General features: G+C 37.1%; 1 protein-coding gene across 3 annotated transcripts in view; it reads left to right on the forward strand.

Moving 5' to 3' along the window:
• ARHGAP29 (Rho GTPase activating protein 29) overlaps window positions 1-18,654 on the forward strand; it is a 54,829-nt gene that overhangs the window by 24,738 nt on the left and 11,437 nt on the right. For 2 of the 3 annotated variants that reach the window (XM_075038959.1, XM_075038960.1), the window contains exons 3-13: window positions 905-1,048; window positions 9,767-9,863; window positions 10,221-10,293; window positions 14,188-14,248; window positions 14,729-14,866; window positions 15,156-15,220; window positions 15,718-15,828; window positions 15,956-16,036; window positions 16,194-16,382; window positions 16,627-16,764; window positions 18,084-18,274. In XM_075038959.1, the coding sequence (XP_074895060.1) occupies window positions 905-1,048; window positions 9,767-9,863; window positions 10,221-10,293; window positions 14,188-14,248; window positions 14,729-14,866; window positions 15,156-15,220; window positions 15,718-15,828; window positions 15,956-16,036; window positions 16,194-16,382; window positions 16,627-16,764; window positions 18,084-18,274 (1,288 nt within the window). Of the gene's footprint in view, window positions 1-904; window positions 1,049-7,411; window positions 7,725-9,766; window positions 9,864-10,220; window positions 10,294-14,187; window positions 14,249-14,728; window positions 14,867-15,155; window positions 15,221-15,717; window positions 15,829-15,955; window positions 16,037-16,193; window positions 16,383-16,626; window positions 16,765-18,083; window positions 18,275-18,654 lie in introns of those variants that run through there. The other variant, XM_075038961.1, reaches the window with a different exon arrangement.

Below are 18,654 nucleotides of genomic sequence, written 5' to 3' on the forward strand. Positions count from 1 at the left end.
CTCTTTTTCTTTTTCATAAGCTAGACTTTCCTGAATTTGAAAGCTTTTTACCACAACTTGCAACGCAGCACTCTAGTGCATGTGAAACTTTAATTCCATGCACCAGCACCTTTTCCGTAACAGAATGGAAGAGCTTGTGGTTTAACCTGTGCCATGGAGGCAACAAGAATTATTAAAAAAAAAAATAAATAAGGCGAGGGGGGTGGGATTTAGGGGCACATAGCAAGAGGCATATGCTGTAGAAACCATTGCCCTATATGTGTGCTTGTTTGAGAATTTTTCTGATTAGGCCTAATGCGACAAAATAATTTAGGTGTTCAGCTTCTTTATCAGGACTGACATGCTTAAAGACAGACCTTTTTAGATCTAGGCTTATATACTAAAGATGCATAAGATTTGATGGACATTTGAGTTAAAAACTAGCCAACATTTGCCAAAAATCTTTGTGTAATTCTATGAATACACAGAAATGGTGTTGAATTTGTATCAGGTGAAGAAGTATCAAATGCGCAATCCAAAACTGCTTTTGTTTATATTCTTTTTGAATATATGTAATTATCAAAAAGGTGGTTGATGAAATGACATGAGAAAAAGATGGTTTAATTCAAGTAGTCTTTTGTCCTGCCCCCTCCCCATCCCCTTTTTCTCTCTCCCCCCCCCTTTTTTTTTTTTAAAGTATACTTGCCTGACTTGTGGGGAGAAATTAGTAAATGGCATACAACATTGCAGGTAAAATGTTGGCAAATGATAGCATAACTTTTTTTTTAACAATTTCTTTGTTCTAAGCAGGCCTAGCTTCCATATGGCCTAGACTTCAGTGCAGCTGAATACCATCAAAGTGGTTTGTAATGTGATGAGGTGTAATTCACTGTTTTAATGTAGTTTCTCCTTTGCTTTTTTTCAGAAAATCAAGACGGCCTGCATCAGGTAGTACACGAACGCCTGGGGGAGTTGCTACGTGTTTTAAAAGCAGTGATAAATAAACATCAGACTCTAAACTCAGTTGATATTCTTAGTGCTGCAGGAACAGTTATTGCAAAAGTAAAAGGTAAGGAATTACTACCTTTCATATTCTTGGAAAATTGTAATTAGTGACTTGATTGACTCTGCCTTGGAGTTACAGATAGGTTTCTGTGTATACAGGAGAAACAGGGTTTCTTTGTCTTTACCTTAACACCTGTCTAAAAATACTTTCTCTAAGTGAAAAGTAATATTAAATATCTTGTTCTCTTGCTGATATAATTCTGTGTATAGGAAGCTAGCTGCAGACCCACACTGAATTCCAAAAGCGCAAGCTTTTGATCTTGAGCTTTTCTTTACCAGTGTATCACAGAATAATAAACCTCATGTTTATCCACTTAGAGATTTGCCAAAAATCTTTGCTTAATTCTGTAAATTTGTAGGGTTGGTGGTGTATTTACATCAAGTGAAGAAATAACTAAATGAGCAATCCAAATCTGAATGGCCTAACAGTTATAAATGCCACAAACAGATCATAAGCATGGTAAAGGTGTCAACAGCAAAAAAAAAAAAAGCCTTGCAGACTTAGACATTAATACTTTCTATTGCTGGCGTTTGCTGCTGCTGTTCTCTACATGTCAGATCAATGCAAATAAAGCACACAATTGCTCCAGCCCCATAAACTGTATCTGTTTCTTTTTTGTGTAGCCTTTGACTGCAGCTCTCCCTACTCTGGAATAAGTAGAGTGTATTACTGTGGACCCAGTACAGGTTTTTTCTATGTGGCATGGAGAATGCTTTGAGTCGGGTTAAACCTCCACCTCTTGCCTGTGTTAGTCATGTGGACCATCTTCCTTCAGAGACGCATAATTTAGTTTTTCTCCTTATTCTAGGGTTGTCCCCCTTGTTTCCTAATTATCTTAGTATGTCTGAACATACACTGCTGATTCAGTAAAGTAGAAATATCAGTTAAAATGCTAATGTGTTTAGCTGCCTGATTCCTATATCTTGGATTCTTGCAAGCTTCTTATGGATTCTTCCTATTGATACATAGTTTTGCCAGTTTGCTTGATCTGGGCAGGTACTAGCAGCCCTCCTTGCATTTTCCTCCTGCTACATGTAGTTTCCTATAGATCTGTCCCTGGTATTTGAAATGATCACAGGATTATAACTCTGCAACTTTTGAGAACTTGCTTTAGGGAATTGTACGTAACAGTAGAAATGCCGAGGATATTCCTGAGAGGTTACTGTTTGTCTTGTTGAACTTGGGAAGAGTTGAGTACATGTGTACAATGGTAATCAGATATTTATACATGAGAACAGGTTAAATGTTTAGTGAACTTAATTCTACATCCACCTTACACAAGCTGATTCCATGCTTAAGTGCTATGGTAAGATCACTGTGTGTCTTCCACTCACCCCTAATTTCAGTGAATGCAGGACAATGTTCAACTGCTCTTTCTTTAATTTAAGAAACATTGAGGAGAACTGACTTCAGGTATGCAAGTAAATCAAATTATATCAACCTTTGCTAAATCATTTTTCCAAAAACTATTGCAATAATATCTATCCTCTTTGAACTACATAGTTTATCAAGGTTGTTCTTGATATGCAGTGCCCCAAACTGATCACTGTTTGTACTGTCCAAGTTTACTATTATAGAGTAAAACAGTAGAATTACTTTCCTTGTCTCACATGGTAACATTGTTGATTGACTCCATAATTGTGTTGGCCTTTTGTCAATTTTTGTGTTCGATTTAAAGTGTATGGTAAGTCCAAGGTCGCTTTTTGTAGTTCTAGTGCTGAACCAGTTTTCCAGATCTAGATTTATATATTCTCCCTCCTACCCCTCCACTTCTAAAGTGGAGAATTAAGCGCTTTGTTGAATTACATAATCCATTCCTCCAGACCACTCGCAGCCTTCTGAATTTGATGCTGTACATATTTTTTTCTCTTCTTGGTGGACACTGTTCCATCATACACTTTCAATAGCACTGAACCCTGGGCAGATGCTTTGGTGTTTCATACATTTTCTTGTATATATCTGTTTCTACTTGGTTTGATGAGTAGCTGTTCTTTGAATAGTTATTTTAGGATTTTGTTAATTTCTCTTGATAGTTAGCAGAAGAAATAATTGTAGTACTAAGCCTTTTCTTGGCAGTACAAATATTCACAAATACTTTCTAGCTTTCTCCCCAACAGATTTTAGTTCATATAGTTAATATGTTTACACTTGAAGTAGGCTACCTACTAACATTTGCATTGTACAGTTCACTTGCTGTTAATATATTGAGTTTATGAGGAGCTACAGTCATGGAGGGATTGCATTATTTTAGATATGAAAAAGCCTCCTACTGTTAAGAAACCACTGTGCATATTGTATAATTACAGAATTTTGAAAGTAACTCCGCTCTATTGTTTTAAGAATGCCACTTGAAACAAAAGCAGAACAGTTATGTCTTCCAGTTTTCTGTCAGATGTGTTCAAGTGGGTCAAGTTGTAAGACCATACTTTAGGTACATCTGAAAAGTCTGTGTTCAGCCATAGCTCACTTGAACTATCTTAAATATGATCTTGTATGATGAGAAACCTCTCAGAAAAAAGGCATGAAAGGAGTTGTTTTTGTTACAGTAACAGTCTTCGCCTTTGAGCTGGAACTGGGCTCAAGTTTTGACTTTCTCCCCTCTCTTGGTTACATTACTTTTGTGAATAATTTTCTCATTGGCAGTGCTTTGACAGTACTGAAAATCTAGCTTCAGGGCTCCTGCTACAGTATCCAAAGTACAGTGATGATATGGTGCATAGTGCTGATCTGACACAAATGCATTCTTCCAGCTTGTATAAATAGATAAAAAGTGTTTTCTGATGGAATGAAAAGTTATGGAATGCAGTTGCTGTTCATAGCATTTTCACTAATTTCCGATTGAGTTATTCATCTGTCTCATAAGCAGCCTATGTTCTGGACCTAGAACAGAGATGGTGGTGTAAACTGTCTGGTTGTTCTGTGCCTAAAGCAAACACAAACTCACTCTGTGGCAAATTGTTGTTCCTGTGATCCAGTGCTGCGTGACTTGGCCTTGCAGAGTTCCCAAGTTAATTGCAAGGAAACAGAGCTCTGGATCATGCTAAAGAAGGTGGTCTTGGTCAGTCCTGCCTCGATATTTGTAGTCTTTGATACAAAGAGGTACTTTCTTATCAAGACTTCAGTAACGCCTATCAGTGTTTGCTCAGCCACCTATTGTATTCCTTATGTGGCAGAAGATGGAAATGGGGACTTGCAGGGCATCAGCTCTTTCTGAGCAGTACTTTGGTCCTACTTCTACTTCTCTGAGAACAGCAAAACCTTTGCTGTATGAAAAGGGCCTACCTCCCCCCAGCATAACCTGTGGTAGATGTGAAGGCGGTTTGTCTTTAGCGCTTGTTTGGTTTTTACAACGGTTTTTTGTGTGAGGATCATACTGGTCTGTGTTTGTATTCAAACTGAAGTGTATGACTGCTGGAACTGAGGAAGCTGAACTAAAAATACAGCATGTTGTGGTGAATTGTAAGCATATCAGACCTCAAGTTTGCTTACAGTAGCCTGTCAGTAACACATGTGTTCACAGGTTTCCAGCTGTGGTTATGTCACTAGAAGTAATGTAACTTTTGAATAAACAGGAAGCGACAAGATTGTGGGGAGCTGGTAGGACAGAACCAGTATCCTTTTTCCTCTTGTCTTCCCAGGCTGTGTTAATGTGACATTATGAAAAGTTCATCTGACTCATCTGTTTCTTGTCATTGGAGGACAGAGCTATAAAAAGACATGGAAGCACTCTGTATCTGTAGTCAGATTTATGACTAGGAAGAAGATTAACCTTGCATGGAAAATTTCTGATGTTTATTTAGGAGAGGATGAAATAGAAACAAGCTGGGATTTACATGTGATTTCCTCCCCCTCCACCCCCTGCAGAAATAGAAGCATAACTGGTTTAGGTTCTAGAAAGACCTTTTTGAATCTTTGCATAGTGCTAGGGTTTCAAATCTAGTTTGTATGCGGAACTCCATGTAGGGGCAAATGGTTTTTTTTGACAAGTAACTGCATTTGCTCTTTAATGAAATCCGTTACAATAACTTTGGAACCAGTGATGGTCAGTGACTCTGGCTTGTGAAGTATTCTTGTAAGTGTGACAAGTTGCACTGTGATTTAAACCTAATGTCCGGTGCAGACAGATCACCTCCTTTAAATTGCTGTAAGTGGGAATATTTTGAATGCTAGCAAAAATTAGAGTGCTTGTGCCCCTCCTTCAAGGCTCTCAGCCATTTCTCAGGTCCTTCAGCGGGAATGATATGAATGTGCTTGTAGTTCTGCTTTGGATGTCTAATGCTTTTCCTTTGGACAGATTGAAGGAAAAACTAGCTGTAGCATGTTACCTTAATCTTGCTACAGAGAATGATATTTGGCACAACAGATAATGTCAGACTTTTACCATTTTAAACTGAGGTTGCAGGAAGATGTAGGGGAAAAGAAACTTCATTTCTCTGGTTATATCTTCGACGTGACATGGTTCACCGGGCCTCTTTGCTTGGACTCTGCTACTTATACATGCTCACTTGAGTGCTTTGTAAAGAGTGTCTTTTAAATGATCTGGAAGAGTTGAGACTTCCTGAAGCGTCTTGCTTGGAACCTGTTTACTCTCATGTTTCTGGAAGTCACTTCCCAGTCTGGCACACCAACATAATCGTAGTTGTTGTTTTCCCACTCAGTGTCTTTAAACAGTTGATGGCCCCAGAGTACACAGTTTTCCTGATCCCATGCTGAATTCAAGTTTGTACTGTTTTTTTTTCCTCTAAATTGCACCTTTTGATTGAATGCAAATTGAATCACTAGAATGAATGCAAATTCCTGGTAAAGCTGAAAATTGCACTTGTCTTGTAGAAATTCCGTGTTTAGGTTTGGCCTTTTTTTTCTAACAGTTCTGCATCGAAGTTAAATACCTCTAGCAAGGTGAAGTAATTTCAGTTTTCTTGGTGTATCTGTGATGTAAATTCAGAGCAAAATTTATTATGGGGGGAGTAGGAAACAGTTCTTCAAACTTACCTTCTTGGCATCCAGCTAAAGCTGGAGAGGCTGCCAGACTTGGTAGTAAGTACAGGCTGGTGAAATTATATGGCACAGAGAACTAAAAGTACAACAGCGGGGCCTGGACAGCCTACTGATCCTCTCTAGCTGTGAGATCCTAAGAATACTCTTCTTCTGCCTCTTTCCAGTCTGTATACTGCTGCTCTTTACTCAGGTTGCTCCCCACATTTTTTTTACACGTTTTTAAAGATGGGAGGTAATAACAAGAAGTATTATAAGTCTTCATTTTGGGAGAAGGAGTGTTTTTTGGTCTTGGTTGGTTTTTTTGTTTGCTTGGTTTTGAGATAGTTCTGAAAGGTTTTGAAAGTGTTGTTGGGAGTTTAAGGACAGAAAACTGGTTGTAAAAGTATTCAGTTCCAAGAAGTCAGCCAGCTGCTTACTGCTTAAAAGTCAGCTAGTAAAGTGTGGATTGAAGATCTATTTCTGTCTAAGGAAATAGGTGGTGAAGTTACCGTATCTGTCTATTAGGTATGAGAAAATTGACCTTCAAAGAGTAAATTCTGCAAGCTGGTGTAGTTTAGACTTGTCGAGGCTCTGCAGGCAGCTGGTAAGGTAGCTTTGCTGCTGCCAGTCCTGCATGTGTCTATGGGGAGGGGGAAGGAGGAAGCAAGTGAACTCCTGTGGACTTCAGCATGGCCGTGTCCCCTGGGTTTCCTGGGCTGTGCTGTCTTGATTTGGCTGGAAGGGGACAAGAGAGCATCACAGAAGCTTGTGTGCTGTGGTCGCTGTGAGCTGTATAAGCATCATCTTTTAAAGGCCCTGGTTGCACTTTGATCTTGACAGCTGACAGCCTCTTCTTCCCAGTTTCAGAAGCGTTGCTCAAATGTCCTCAGGCACTGCTTCAGCTTCTGGGATTCTGGCTTCCAAAACTTCCATGGCTGTTGGTGGTTCCCCAGCCTGTTCTGTGCTTGATTCAGAAAGCTTTTGATGGTATGACCCAAGAGTTGAAACTTTGCAGTGTCTTGCAGCATTTTGATGAGGTTGCCAAACCCACCTCAATTTGAAGACAGCTTTGCCAGCCGTGGAAATATAGATCTACTTTAATACAAGCTAGGCTTGCGTTTCAGGTACTGGATTCCAGATTTTAATGTATTGCTATCATATGATTATTTTAAAGTTCATTACATGACATCTAAACTTTTACTTAAAAGTGTTGTTAAGTTGTATACTTGCTTTGAAATCTGTAGAACTATAGATAGATAGCTGTCCTTTCCAGACTTGGAAAGATTACCATAGTTCATTGTTGTCAGTAGCTATTGTGTGCAGTCAGGATGTCCTGGGGAAAGAGCGTGCATGGTTTAAAGTTGATGTTAAGTACATCAGCATTCCAGTGGTAGTAAGCTAGAAGAAAGCTGTTTGTATTCCACTGAATTACTAAGAACTTGGACTAACCTTTTTTGGGAGAAGTGGTAATTCTGAAAAACTTGATATTGGTATTCCATTTGTGATGGATCCTGAAAAGAAAGGATTTTTCTGGTATATAAAGTGTAAAACTTAACGAAACTCTTCCTGGAACAGGAAGACAGTGAAACAGACAGTGTTTCTTTAGGGAGAGGCTATCTATATTAATGTTTCGTTAACAAAGTGAAAGAATTGTTTTTTCTCTGAAGACACTGCAGCTAATGGATATACAAATGTCTCAGTGGTAAGTGCTTTGAATGTATAGACAGTTTTTGTTGGTTCCTTTTAATTTTGAAATAGTTTGCATTTTGTGCTGGCACTCAAATGATTTTTCCAGTCATTAGTGGCTGGTAATCAATAGATCTCATAGTAACTGTTGTTGCTTAATGATTTGGAATCCAAAGTTTAGATTTATAAGCAGTGTTATCTCTGGAAAGCTGAAGTTTTCAACTAACCTGAATTTAAAAAAATAAAGAAATCCACTGCTATTTACAAAGATGTTAAAAAAAATTTATGTTCTGTGGAGCTTTATTGAGTCTTATGTCAAACAAAGGTGCCAAAGGCATTTTTTTATGTAATTGCAAAGTGTAGAAGAATGAAGAGGTAGGAGAAGCCTTAATTTAGCAATGAACTGTGGCAACAGAGACAGTTAATATTTTTGTAATAAGTGGTGATTTTTTTTTTACTGTAAGCTTATTACAACACGTTCTTCCAGATTTGCAAGTAATTGTGAAAATAGCCCATGAGAAGAATACTTATTTTCTGTAATACCTTTGTATAGAAATAGTTGTTACAAAAATGTTGATCAGGTGTGTTGGCATGTTGTATAAAAAGGAATGGATTCAACTGTGTTAATTTACTAGTTAAAAACTTTTCCTTTCACAAAGGAAGTCTAATGGGGCAGCAGATTACTGTACTTTGTTTGTTACCCATTAGTGTTGAGGCACCTGGCAGGAAGTTTGAATACTTTTCAAGATTGAAGTCTGTTACTTTGATAAGAAAATGTGTATAGAATGGGCAACAATTTAGTGTGATTTAATTTTTGCTACTTCTAGAAATGATTGCGGTCTGTTATTTCCATACTTGTACTTGAAATGTAAAGAGTATACATAAATTAACATTGTCACAGTTCTTGCAAAAAGTGATGAATTAGGGATGAATAGCTGTATGTGTCATTGCAGTATCTCTGAAACAGATGAACATAAGTGTAACTTAGACATCTAGATAATTAATAATATTGGATTGCTTAAAAAAATTAAACTTTTTTAAAAATAAATACTAATGTGAAATTGTCGCTTCTCACAATGTAAAATTGGGAAAACTTCCATCCAGAGGGCTCAGCTTTGGCACAAAGGAATGTATGCGACTCTTCTACAAAAAATTTCCCAGTTACCAATGAACAAGAAGTTAAGCTGGAAACAGGCAAAAATGGTTGTGCTTTCTGCCTTTTCCTTTCTCTCTCCTCCTGCTTGTCCAGTAGTTGTTAATAGAAACTCTGGATGAATCAATCTTCTTGTCTCATTATTCCAGTTTGTCATGGAAGCATGTTAAAAGCTCAGTGTTGAGTGGCTAAATACTTGTCTTCATAACCAGTTTAAATCATATAGTTTGTCCAGGAACACTCCTCTTCCTATTTTTGGAACAATGATAGTTACGCTGAGTTTTTTCCCCACTTTTAACAGGCAAAACTGAATGGCTTTTGCCAGACTGCGGAGCTAATAATTAAAGGGTTTTGCAATGGACACTACCTTTTGGTGGCTTTTTGTTTGTCTGTACTCAAGCCAGAAATCCTCTGTTTGGGATGGATACATAGGATCACATACAGTCGCAGGGGGGGACACCCCCATAAACTACTGCTCCTGTTCTGAATTCTGAAATTTCTGCCCAGAAAAGAAACAGTTTTTCAAATATTTGACTGCATTTCTGAGGAACTTTGGGTGTTGCTGCTGCTGTGTGATTTGACTCTTGCTGGTAAATGACTGTTTCTCTCTTCCCCTCACATTACCAGCATGTTCCCACACAAAGCTGCTTCTTAAGTGGGAAAATATAGGAAGTGAAAGGGTAGTCTGATTTCATTGTGGGAAGCATCTGGATTGTGTTAATTTCTTTCCTTTAGTGTTTACTTATTACTAATCTTCTTTAAAACTGTGTTTTTTCAATTGTTCAGAAAAGTATAATGTTGCATGTTCTGTGGGAGACTTTGCGTATAAAATTTGTCTTTAGGCCTAGTAAACTTGATTGATTGACCCCACCTCTCACCCATTGGTTTTAATTTTTTTTCCTAAGCGGTGAACTTCAAAGAAGTTAACGAAGAAAACAAGAGAGAACTCTTCAGTGAAATATTTTCTTCCATTGAAACGTTGGCATTCACCTTTGGAAACGTGTAAGTTGGAATCCAGAATGAGTTTTTAAAGAGCTCAGTGGAGCTGAATCGAATTAAACAACAACAACAAAAACTTTAGTTTTCTTTTGGACAAATATTATCTGATAAACTAATTTAAATTAATCACATCCAGAACAAGATTACTGCTTTGTTTGGGTGTTTTGGGTTTTGTTTTTTTTCTGAACAAGGAAAATGATGGTATAGAAATTGCAGGGAATATAAGACTACTTCTAAAAATTATTTGCAGAACTTTTTAAAGGATATTAGAAACACTCTCTGAATTTTTGTTCTCTGTGATCTGAAATTGCTTGGTGAGGTAAAGTAATGAAGTAACACAATTCTTTGTTTTTCTGGCAGTGTTTCAGACTTCCTTATGGGAGATGTAGACAATGGCTCGTCATTGGGACTTCCTGTATCTCGGAGAAGTCGGGTAGGCTAAACACGTTCTCTTGGAGTGTGGAATGATATCTTTTAAAGGAGACTTTCATTCCCACTGAAACTCTGTGCTTCATGGGGCTGGGACACTGAGTGTTAAAACAAGATTAAACCCATGAAAAAAATGCATTCAGGGTTTTGGATACTTGAATGCATTCTCAGTTCTGAATGCTAGTGATGACTCAACAGGGCTAGCACTCAAATATATAAATGATAACCTACTGTAATTGTATTTCAGATTTTTAAATTGTTAAAGTGAAAAGAACTAAATACTTAAAAGTAAGATACTTGAATGATTTGCATGCTGGAGTAAACAGACCTGTTAGACCTAGAAGCTAAAGGTTTAATGACCTCTGTTTGGCTTTTAAAGACTAATATTCATTACAAAATAACCTTTTCTTCTTCCAGAGCCCAGTTTGTGCTGTAGCTGTTTCAACAACAATTCACTAAGAGAGCTGAAATAGCACTGTCAACTTATAGGTAGTCAAAGAAAAACATTAGCATTTTAAACTCCCCTTCAAACACTTTGAAGGTGAGATTAAAAAAGGCTCAGTACCAAATTCTGTTATGAATTTTTGTGTATCTAGAAGCAGACTTCCAAGTAAATCAAGTCAAATTAAAAGTTACATGCAAGGAAAATGCAATTGATAATTGGTATGTATGACAAGCTAAATTGTAGCGAGGTTAAAAATTTTAGATTGTGGGTTTGTTTAAAGGCTTCATTGAAATGTACTTAAGGCTTCACATTCTTTGACACAGGCTTGATCATAGTAATGCTTTGCAGCTACAGCTGAGTAGTCTTTTTATATTTTCACTATGTTTGATAACACACATGTGAAAAAGATGGATGATCACAGAAGTTCTACTTCTGTAGCTGCAGCAAAGCTCATCTTTGCAAACAACATGGAGGGGAAGGAGGCTGCTTGGAAAACTGGTTCCAGCAGACTTAGAATCAGATGATTAGGTTGCTGATAAAAAGTATGAAATAAAATAGCATAGAAGCCAGCATCTTATGTAACTTAAATGAGATTATTTGAACAAATACTATTTCAGCTATTCAGTTCACCAGCAGAAGGAAGGTGCTGAATTTGCCAACATTTTAATCTTGTAATGGCTTTGCAATGTAAAAGCATCGCGTTCCTGGAATGAGATGGTCCCATGTATTGTATTGTGAAAGTGAATGCCTGGCTAGAAGATCATTCTGAACATGGGGGTTGGGGAAGACCAAGGGCAAATTAGAATATAGCGAGATGAAGAAGGAATTCTATTCTAGATGCTCCAGAAGTCACTAGCTTATATTTAAAAGTCTTTTTTTGTAGTGTCATTTGCTTTTCCTAATGTGGAAGGGAACAACTATAAATTTTGGAGCAGGTAGGATGATATGGTTCAATTTCTTGGAAATCTGTCTTAAGTTTAAGTGCATTTTCATTCAGACAAATAAATACACGTTTAACAGATGAAGCATTTCACTTTGATTTGCAATTCAGAGAGCAATTTGGAGGCCAACTAGGTGTTGAGTGTTAGGAGTTAAATGCAAAATACTGAAGTAGCTATATTAACTTTCCATTCCTGTAGATGTGTACATTCAGTGGTTAAATGTATCAGCTAGCTGTATCTTAGAAATATTAGAGCATAACATTTTGGTAGAATTTAACATGTAAATGCTTTGAGGGTTAATTAAGGAGAGATATTTTAATTGTCTGTTAAGTTGGGGACCTCCCTAACTAAGCTGTTGAGGATTTGCTTTAAGAAGGGTGGGGGCTGATCTTGCTTCTCTTGACTGCAGGGGAGTCTACATTCTTTAGTTCAGACATTCCACTTGGAAGCTTAAGTTAAATGATATGTATACCCCCTCTTAGCAAATGTAATTGTTCTCATTTTAGCCCTTGTAGTACAACCAGAAGTACAAGGTGGAAGCAAAGATATTTCTTAATTAAAAACAGAAGAGCTTTAGACTACATTGGAAGAGATGAGATGTCTGACCTTTCGTTACTCAACAAGCTATTTGGATGTGATTTGATGCTATGTAGATCTGAGAGTATAATAAAGGAGAAGGATAACATTTTCAAAACGTGTGCAGAGATTTGCCTCTGTCAGGGTGAGAATTCTTGAGTAATGGGGGAAAAAAGGCAGAAGAGACTGGTTGAAGTTGAGAAGTGAAATCTGTCTAGAAGTCAGGCTTTTTTTTATTTATTTTTGCTAGGCTCATTGGGATGAGTCACTGGATGCTTGAGGGGGCAAGCTATATGGGTCAAGTTATGGTACTAAGTTGTAGGACATAAGTAAAAGTAGTTGTCCATGTACTTGCTTTTAAAATCCGGTATGACGTATTTACAGTAGGTGAATATAGATGGATGAATGAGCATTGATTAGCTGCCCTAACTAGACTGTGTGCCTGAACTACTGGAAAGGAGTGAACAGTTCTCAGGACTAAAATGATTTAAGTCTTTTAGAATGGGAAATAATTTTTAGGACCAGAACTTTAAGTGCCTCCTGAGTTAATATAAAGTATGGGGTTTTTCCTCTTACTTGTTCTTCCCTAACAACTGTATGCCACTTTAAAATCTACTTGAAGACAATAATACTTTATACCTAAATCAGAACTAAATCTAGGAATGTTCAGGCTTTCTGTGCAACCAAATATTGATCCATCTCTAAATTCAGATTATTTTTTTTACCGTTTGGTTGTTAGACAGCTTTGGATGGATTTTCTACCTGTTCTGAAAAAGTCCTTTCATTTTACTGAAACTCTTACTAAACAGCAATTGTACTGGTATTCTGCTTTCTTAGGAATGGAGCTGCTCCATAGACTGTAGTTTGATTCTGTTGAATGTAATTGATGATTAATACCTTGCATGTTTTGGTATATGGAAAGCTGCTTTTGCTGTGAAGTAAACAATGATGATGGAAGGATTTTTGTGTGATTTATGATCAGTTTCCATTTACATTTAAGAAAACAAACAAACAAACAAGAACTACTTGCATCATTGTTACTGTGCTCTGTTTTAGCTGTAAGCCTGAAAATAAAACGACATCTAAGTCTGAAATGGAAACAAGCTGTTCTTGTAAAGCTTAAGGCCACCTTGCAGCTATTTCTTGGCCTTGTCTTCTGCTTGCTCTCTGCTTCCGAGTTTTCAAGAGTAGTTTATTCATTTAAAATGATGTAGGGTTATGTTGGGTTTTGATAGTTTGGTTTTTTTTTAAAGGAGGTGGTGGTTACTAGGTAAGCTTTTTATTAATTTAAATTTGTTCAGCAGCCTGGTTTACAGCATAGTCCTACAAATAGTTCAACTTGCACAGTTAAAGGGGTAGCAACATGCAGCATGATGACAAAGGTAGGGATGAAATCTTGTGCTAAATTCCTTTTATTATTGGATTAAATTCTGTCAGGTTGTACTGATTGTCAGGGCTTCATTGGCAAGCGCTACTAGTCAGCTGTTGTGCCTACACTGCACACCAAGTAATTTAGGAGAAATGGTAACTTTATTCCCTTGAGGAAGAAATACAGGATTCTAATGGCTTGTAGAATGGTGTGTGTTATATGTATATGACATGAGGTCTGTATGAAATGCTTTTTAAAAGGTAGGTAGGGATCTAAAAAAATCTGGAGGTCACTTAACCTGATTTGTTAAACAATTAACTCTTTCATCACAGCCTTTCAAGATTGTTGATTTAAAGGTATATAATGATTCCTTGCTATTTGTAATGTCTCAGTTGACAGCTATGGGAGCTTAGAAGGTATTGTGCCTTAGATGAGAGGGAGTTACAGTACAGTTTGTTTTATCTGCAAAAAAAGAAAGGGGCAGATGATGCCTTTCATTTTGTTAGGCTGTCAGTTCCAGTGAGAGCTTTTCTTTGCTAACTTAATGTTTTGTTTCTTGTACACCAGTCTTTTGAGAATCTTTCTGTGGAATCTGGGGGCTCACTGCATGAGAGGGATGATATTCAAGGTAGGTCATTAATATTAATAAACACCATTCTGTATCTGTGTTTTCATCTTCTAAAATGTTTTAAGTAAGTTGCTTGGTCACTTTTTTACACCTATGCTGCCATTAAAACTTCACTGTAAAAAAATATGCTATTGCAGATGTTGTATGCTTTTGTGAATGACCAACCTGGGCTGCTTTTCAGGGGCGGAGGGGAAGAACCACAGCCTGAAGCACTTCTCTATGTCATCATATTATTGGTGATTTGTTGGGTCACTTTCTTTAAGAAAGTTATGCTGACCGTATGACTACTTCAGGTAAAATACTGTGACCCTTTAATTTGTTCTAAAACCTCTTGTCAGTCCTGTTTAGAATCAACTAGCATTAAAGACCAACTCAAGATCAGAGCTGCTTAAGCATTCACAGTTGGCTAATACTGGCTTTGCTCTCAGTGTGTGGTCATGTCTAAAATTCACTTCTTTGTGTTCGATGCTTTATTTTCAGGACATCTTCGAGCAGAGGAGGTTGATAGCATGCTCCTAAGAAATGACAGTGGAATTGAATCAGCTCTGTCCTATGCTAAAGCATGGTCAAAATATACCAAGGACGTAGTCGCATGGGTAGAGAAAAAGCTTAGCTTGGGTGAGTGGCTCTTTCTGGCATTTAATCAGCTTTGTAATGATGAAATTAAATCTGTTGTCAGGCCTCTGTGCTGCAGACTGTCAATAATGTGATTTCTAAATTAGTAGCTGTTCCACTGAAGTGGACAGAACTGTTGCACATTTCCTGTAATTAAAGGCCTGAAACAAAGTGAAGGTGGGCCCCTCTGTAGCTTATCTGTTAGACGAAAAATGTAAAAAGCATTTATTTAGCATGTGGTACAACTATTAGTGTAAACAGTAACTGTGATTTTTTTTTTTTTTTTTAACAGAAGTGGAGTGTGCTAAAAACCTAGCAAAAATGGCTGAAACTGCTAAAGCTGTTGTTGGACACCAGGTGAGTACATCTTAGGGTCTTTATTTTGAAGTCTTAAATATGTATTGGATGTCTTGCCCAAAAGTAAAACTTTGGGGATGTTGAGGTATGGATTTTTAAGTTGTTGCAGAATTGATTTATACTGTAAATCACTGGTTAAAACATCTGCTGTATTTTATGTCTTCCCATCTCCTATGGAAATTTGGATATATACATTTATTTTTGTTGAAAATGCAGAATAGCTTTGTAGTTTTCACAATATGCTTTTTTCTGTCTAATATCTTGTATGCTTTGTGATTTGGACTTGTAGACTTCTCTTTCAGAGTGTTTTCTTAGTAATATGAAGCGTAGCTGAGAAATTACTCCTTTTCTATATTCAGACCTAACTCAGACTTCCACAGACATATAATACCATACTAAATTTAATTGAAAATCTAGTTCAATTATACAGACATGTAGAATGTCAGCATACCTCCACCTTGCCTAGAACATTTATGTTTTGTTGTGTGTAATTTTAGGATTATATGCCATTCCAATCAATATTCATTAATGCTTTTCAAAATGATATTGAGAACAATCAACTTTGGCAACAAACAGCTGCTGCTCTCCAGTCTAACAAATTTGTGCAGGTAAGCTTAAAGAAAAAGACAAAGATATTGTTTCGTTTTTTAAGAAGTTCTGTAACAGCACAGATTTATTCAAAAGACGAAACTTGCAGCCTATAAGCCTTTTATGTACTCAATGTTTCCTATCTAGCCTCTTCTTGGAAGGAAAAATGAATTGGATAGACAAAGGAAAGATATCAAGGAGCTTTGGCAGCGAGAACAGAAGAAAATGGTTGGTATTTCTTTCATATCTAACAATGTTCAATCTAAAATTCTTAAAAAGGACAAAATTTTCAAACTAGGCTGTTATGGACTTATTTTCACACTAAATAACTGGAAAATTAAAATCATTAAGTCTTTTGTGTCTTTCTTTTTGTTGCATTCTGCAGCAAGAGCTGGAAGCTGCTCTAAGAAAAGCAAAATTGCTATATGCACAGCGTCAAGATGAGTATGAAAAGGCAAAGTCCTGCACTGCTCGTGCTGAGGAGGAACATCTTGGCTCAAGTGGAAGCTTTGTGAAAGATTTCAGCAAGCAACTGGAAAAAAAACGAAGGCTAGAAGAGGAAGCTCTTCAAAAAGTAAGAGTTCTTCTTCCTTGCTTTTATGGTTACGCCTACACTGGTTTTACTCAGGCTTTCACAATGGGAGTATTCAAGCAACCGTTCTGTTTGTAATTCTTAAATTTAATCATGCTATGCTCTTTTGGGCTTTTATCCTAAATGGGAATCTCCAATTACAAGCATCTTGGTGGGGTTTTTTCTTGCTTATAATATCAAGGCCTGTCTGTAGTCCATCAACCCTTTATACTTGTGTTTTCTCTAGGCTGAAGAGGCCAATGAACACTATAAAGCAAGCATGGCAGAGGCTGAAGAAAAAAGAAATGATTTGGAAAGCTTTAAAAGTGATGTCTTAACACAGCTTCGGGAGCTTATTTACCAGTGTGATCTTACTCTTAAAGCTGTAAGCATGCTTTTTAAAATATGTTTGGCACAGATATATAAATATTGTTAACACTGTAGATGGGGCTTTCTCTTAGTCTTAACTACTTAAAATAGAAAGTTTTCAAAGGACAGAGGTCAAGCCAATAGAAAAAGAAGGAAAACTTTTAATATGTTTGTGGTGTTCTCTTTCTGTCAGGGGTTTAAAAAAAAGAGGCGGGTAGGGTGTTACATGTCTTGAATGGTTTGGGGGTTTTTATGAGCTGTTGCCTTGCAAGACCCTGACTATGCAATTCTTGTAAAATCTAAGAATATTAATGGCAGTACCATTACTCCGTTGCTTAAGAGTACAGCTCCCTGTTTCCATTATTTTCATTAGTGCATAAGCAAAGATGATTGGCTCATGAACAGAATGGACATTAAACGCGACAACAGTATGGAGCCTGCTAATCTTGATGACAGTCTCAATTATTACAGGACCTGTTGTGACTAATTTAATGTATTAATTTACTGCATGTAAATAAGCAAAGGATCGTGTATATCTACAGTATATCTACTTACACAGGTTTTTAAAAAAACTTTAAGAGCACATTATGCCAATAGATGTGTACTTTTTCTAGATGAGACAAAGACAATTTAATTTGGGGGGGAGGAGGTGGAAACCAAATATATACACATGCTTCATCCTCAAGCAACCCAAAAAACAACCCATAAGACCAGCAGAAAGTTTAGACAAACTTGTCAGTTCAAGTATATCTACATTGCGAGCTACTTTGCAACCCCAAAGCTGAAGAAGCACCCATGCAGTGTCCCCTTCCCTGGTCTCTGCCTTGCGATAAAATATTTTAGAAGTTTTATGTAATTTAACAAAGAAAGTGTTCAGTTAATCTGTTCTGTTGGGACGAGGAGTTTTGTCCATTTCTTGTCTTAAGGTGATATGAAGCTCATGTGGGTTTGGAACTCCAACCACTTCATCATTGTAGTTGTGACTAGAATTCCCTCCAGAGCACAAAAAATGCCTTTTTGGTAGCAAAAAACCTTGCTGTTTATCTTGATCAACCCAAAGTGGGAAGCCATTGGAATTGCCTTTGCTACCTGGAGGATTCAATAACCCAGAGAGAAAAGGAATACTGGTATCTATACTACAGATGAAGTTTTTGCAGTTGACTTTCAGGAATCTTGCACGAAGTCTATCCCTACAAACGTTACTATTTTCTAGAATTTTTGTAGTCTTATTGTTTAAATAATTTTGTGTTGGGATATTAATTTGGGTTGAGCAAAGTGCAAGTGAAATATCTAGTAAACAATCTACAAATACTGAAAATTTTTTTCTCCTAACAGGCAACAGTTAACCTGTTCCAGCTGCAGCACGCTCAGGTTGTATCTCTTCCAGTTAACTGCCAATCCCTCTGTGAGAGTGCCAAACTCTATGACCCTGGTCAGCAGTATTCAGAGTTTGTGAAAAGTTTGCCAAAGGAAGGTGTTCCTATTGAATCAGGTTCTTTTGAAACCCAGAGTTCCCAGGTTGATGGGTGAGTCCCAAATTACAGGTGGCATTTGCTTGGTTTAGAATTAAATGCTAGGCACATGTGTTTCACCAGTAAAACAATATTTTTGGAGAAATTAAATGAATCCTGGTGTTTTACCATACTTTACCATTCTCTATTTCTTTGACTCATCTTCTGGTAGATTACACATAATGTTGACATTAAAACCTGACTTTAAATTATGAAGCAGAATGTCATTTTGTGTAATAAGACTTGCTAGAACATTGACAATTGTGCAAGAATTGACTTGTTCCTGTTTTAATGTAGTTACTGGTTAATATGAAAAATCTAAATTTTGCACTCTGTAGTGTGGTGTGGCAGTGTTTGACAATCAGTTTAGAAAGTCTGAGGTGGTAGTTTTCCTC

This window comes from Buteo buteo, chromosome 10 (genome assembly GCF_964188355.1).
Source record: "Buteo buteo chromosome 10, bButBut1.hap1.1, whole genome shotgun sequence".
NCBI lineage: Eukaryota > Metazoa > Chordata > Aves > Accipitriformes > Accipitridae > Buteo > Buteo buteo.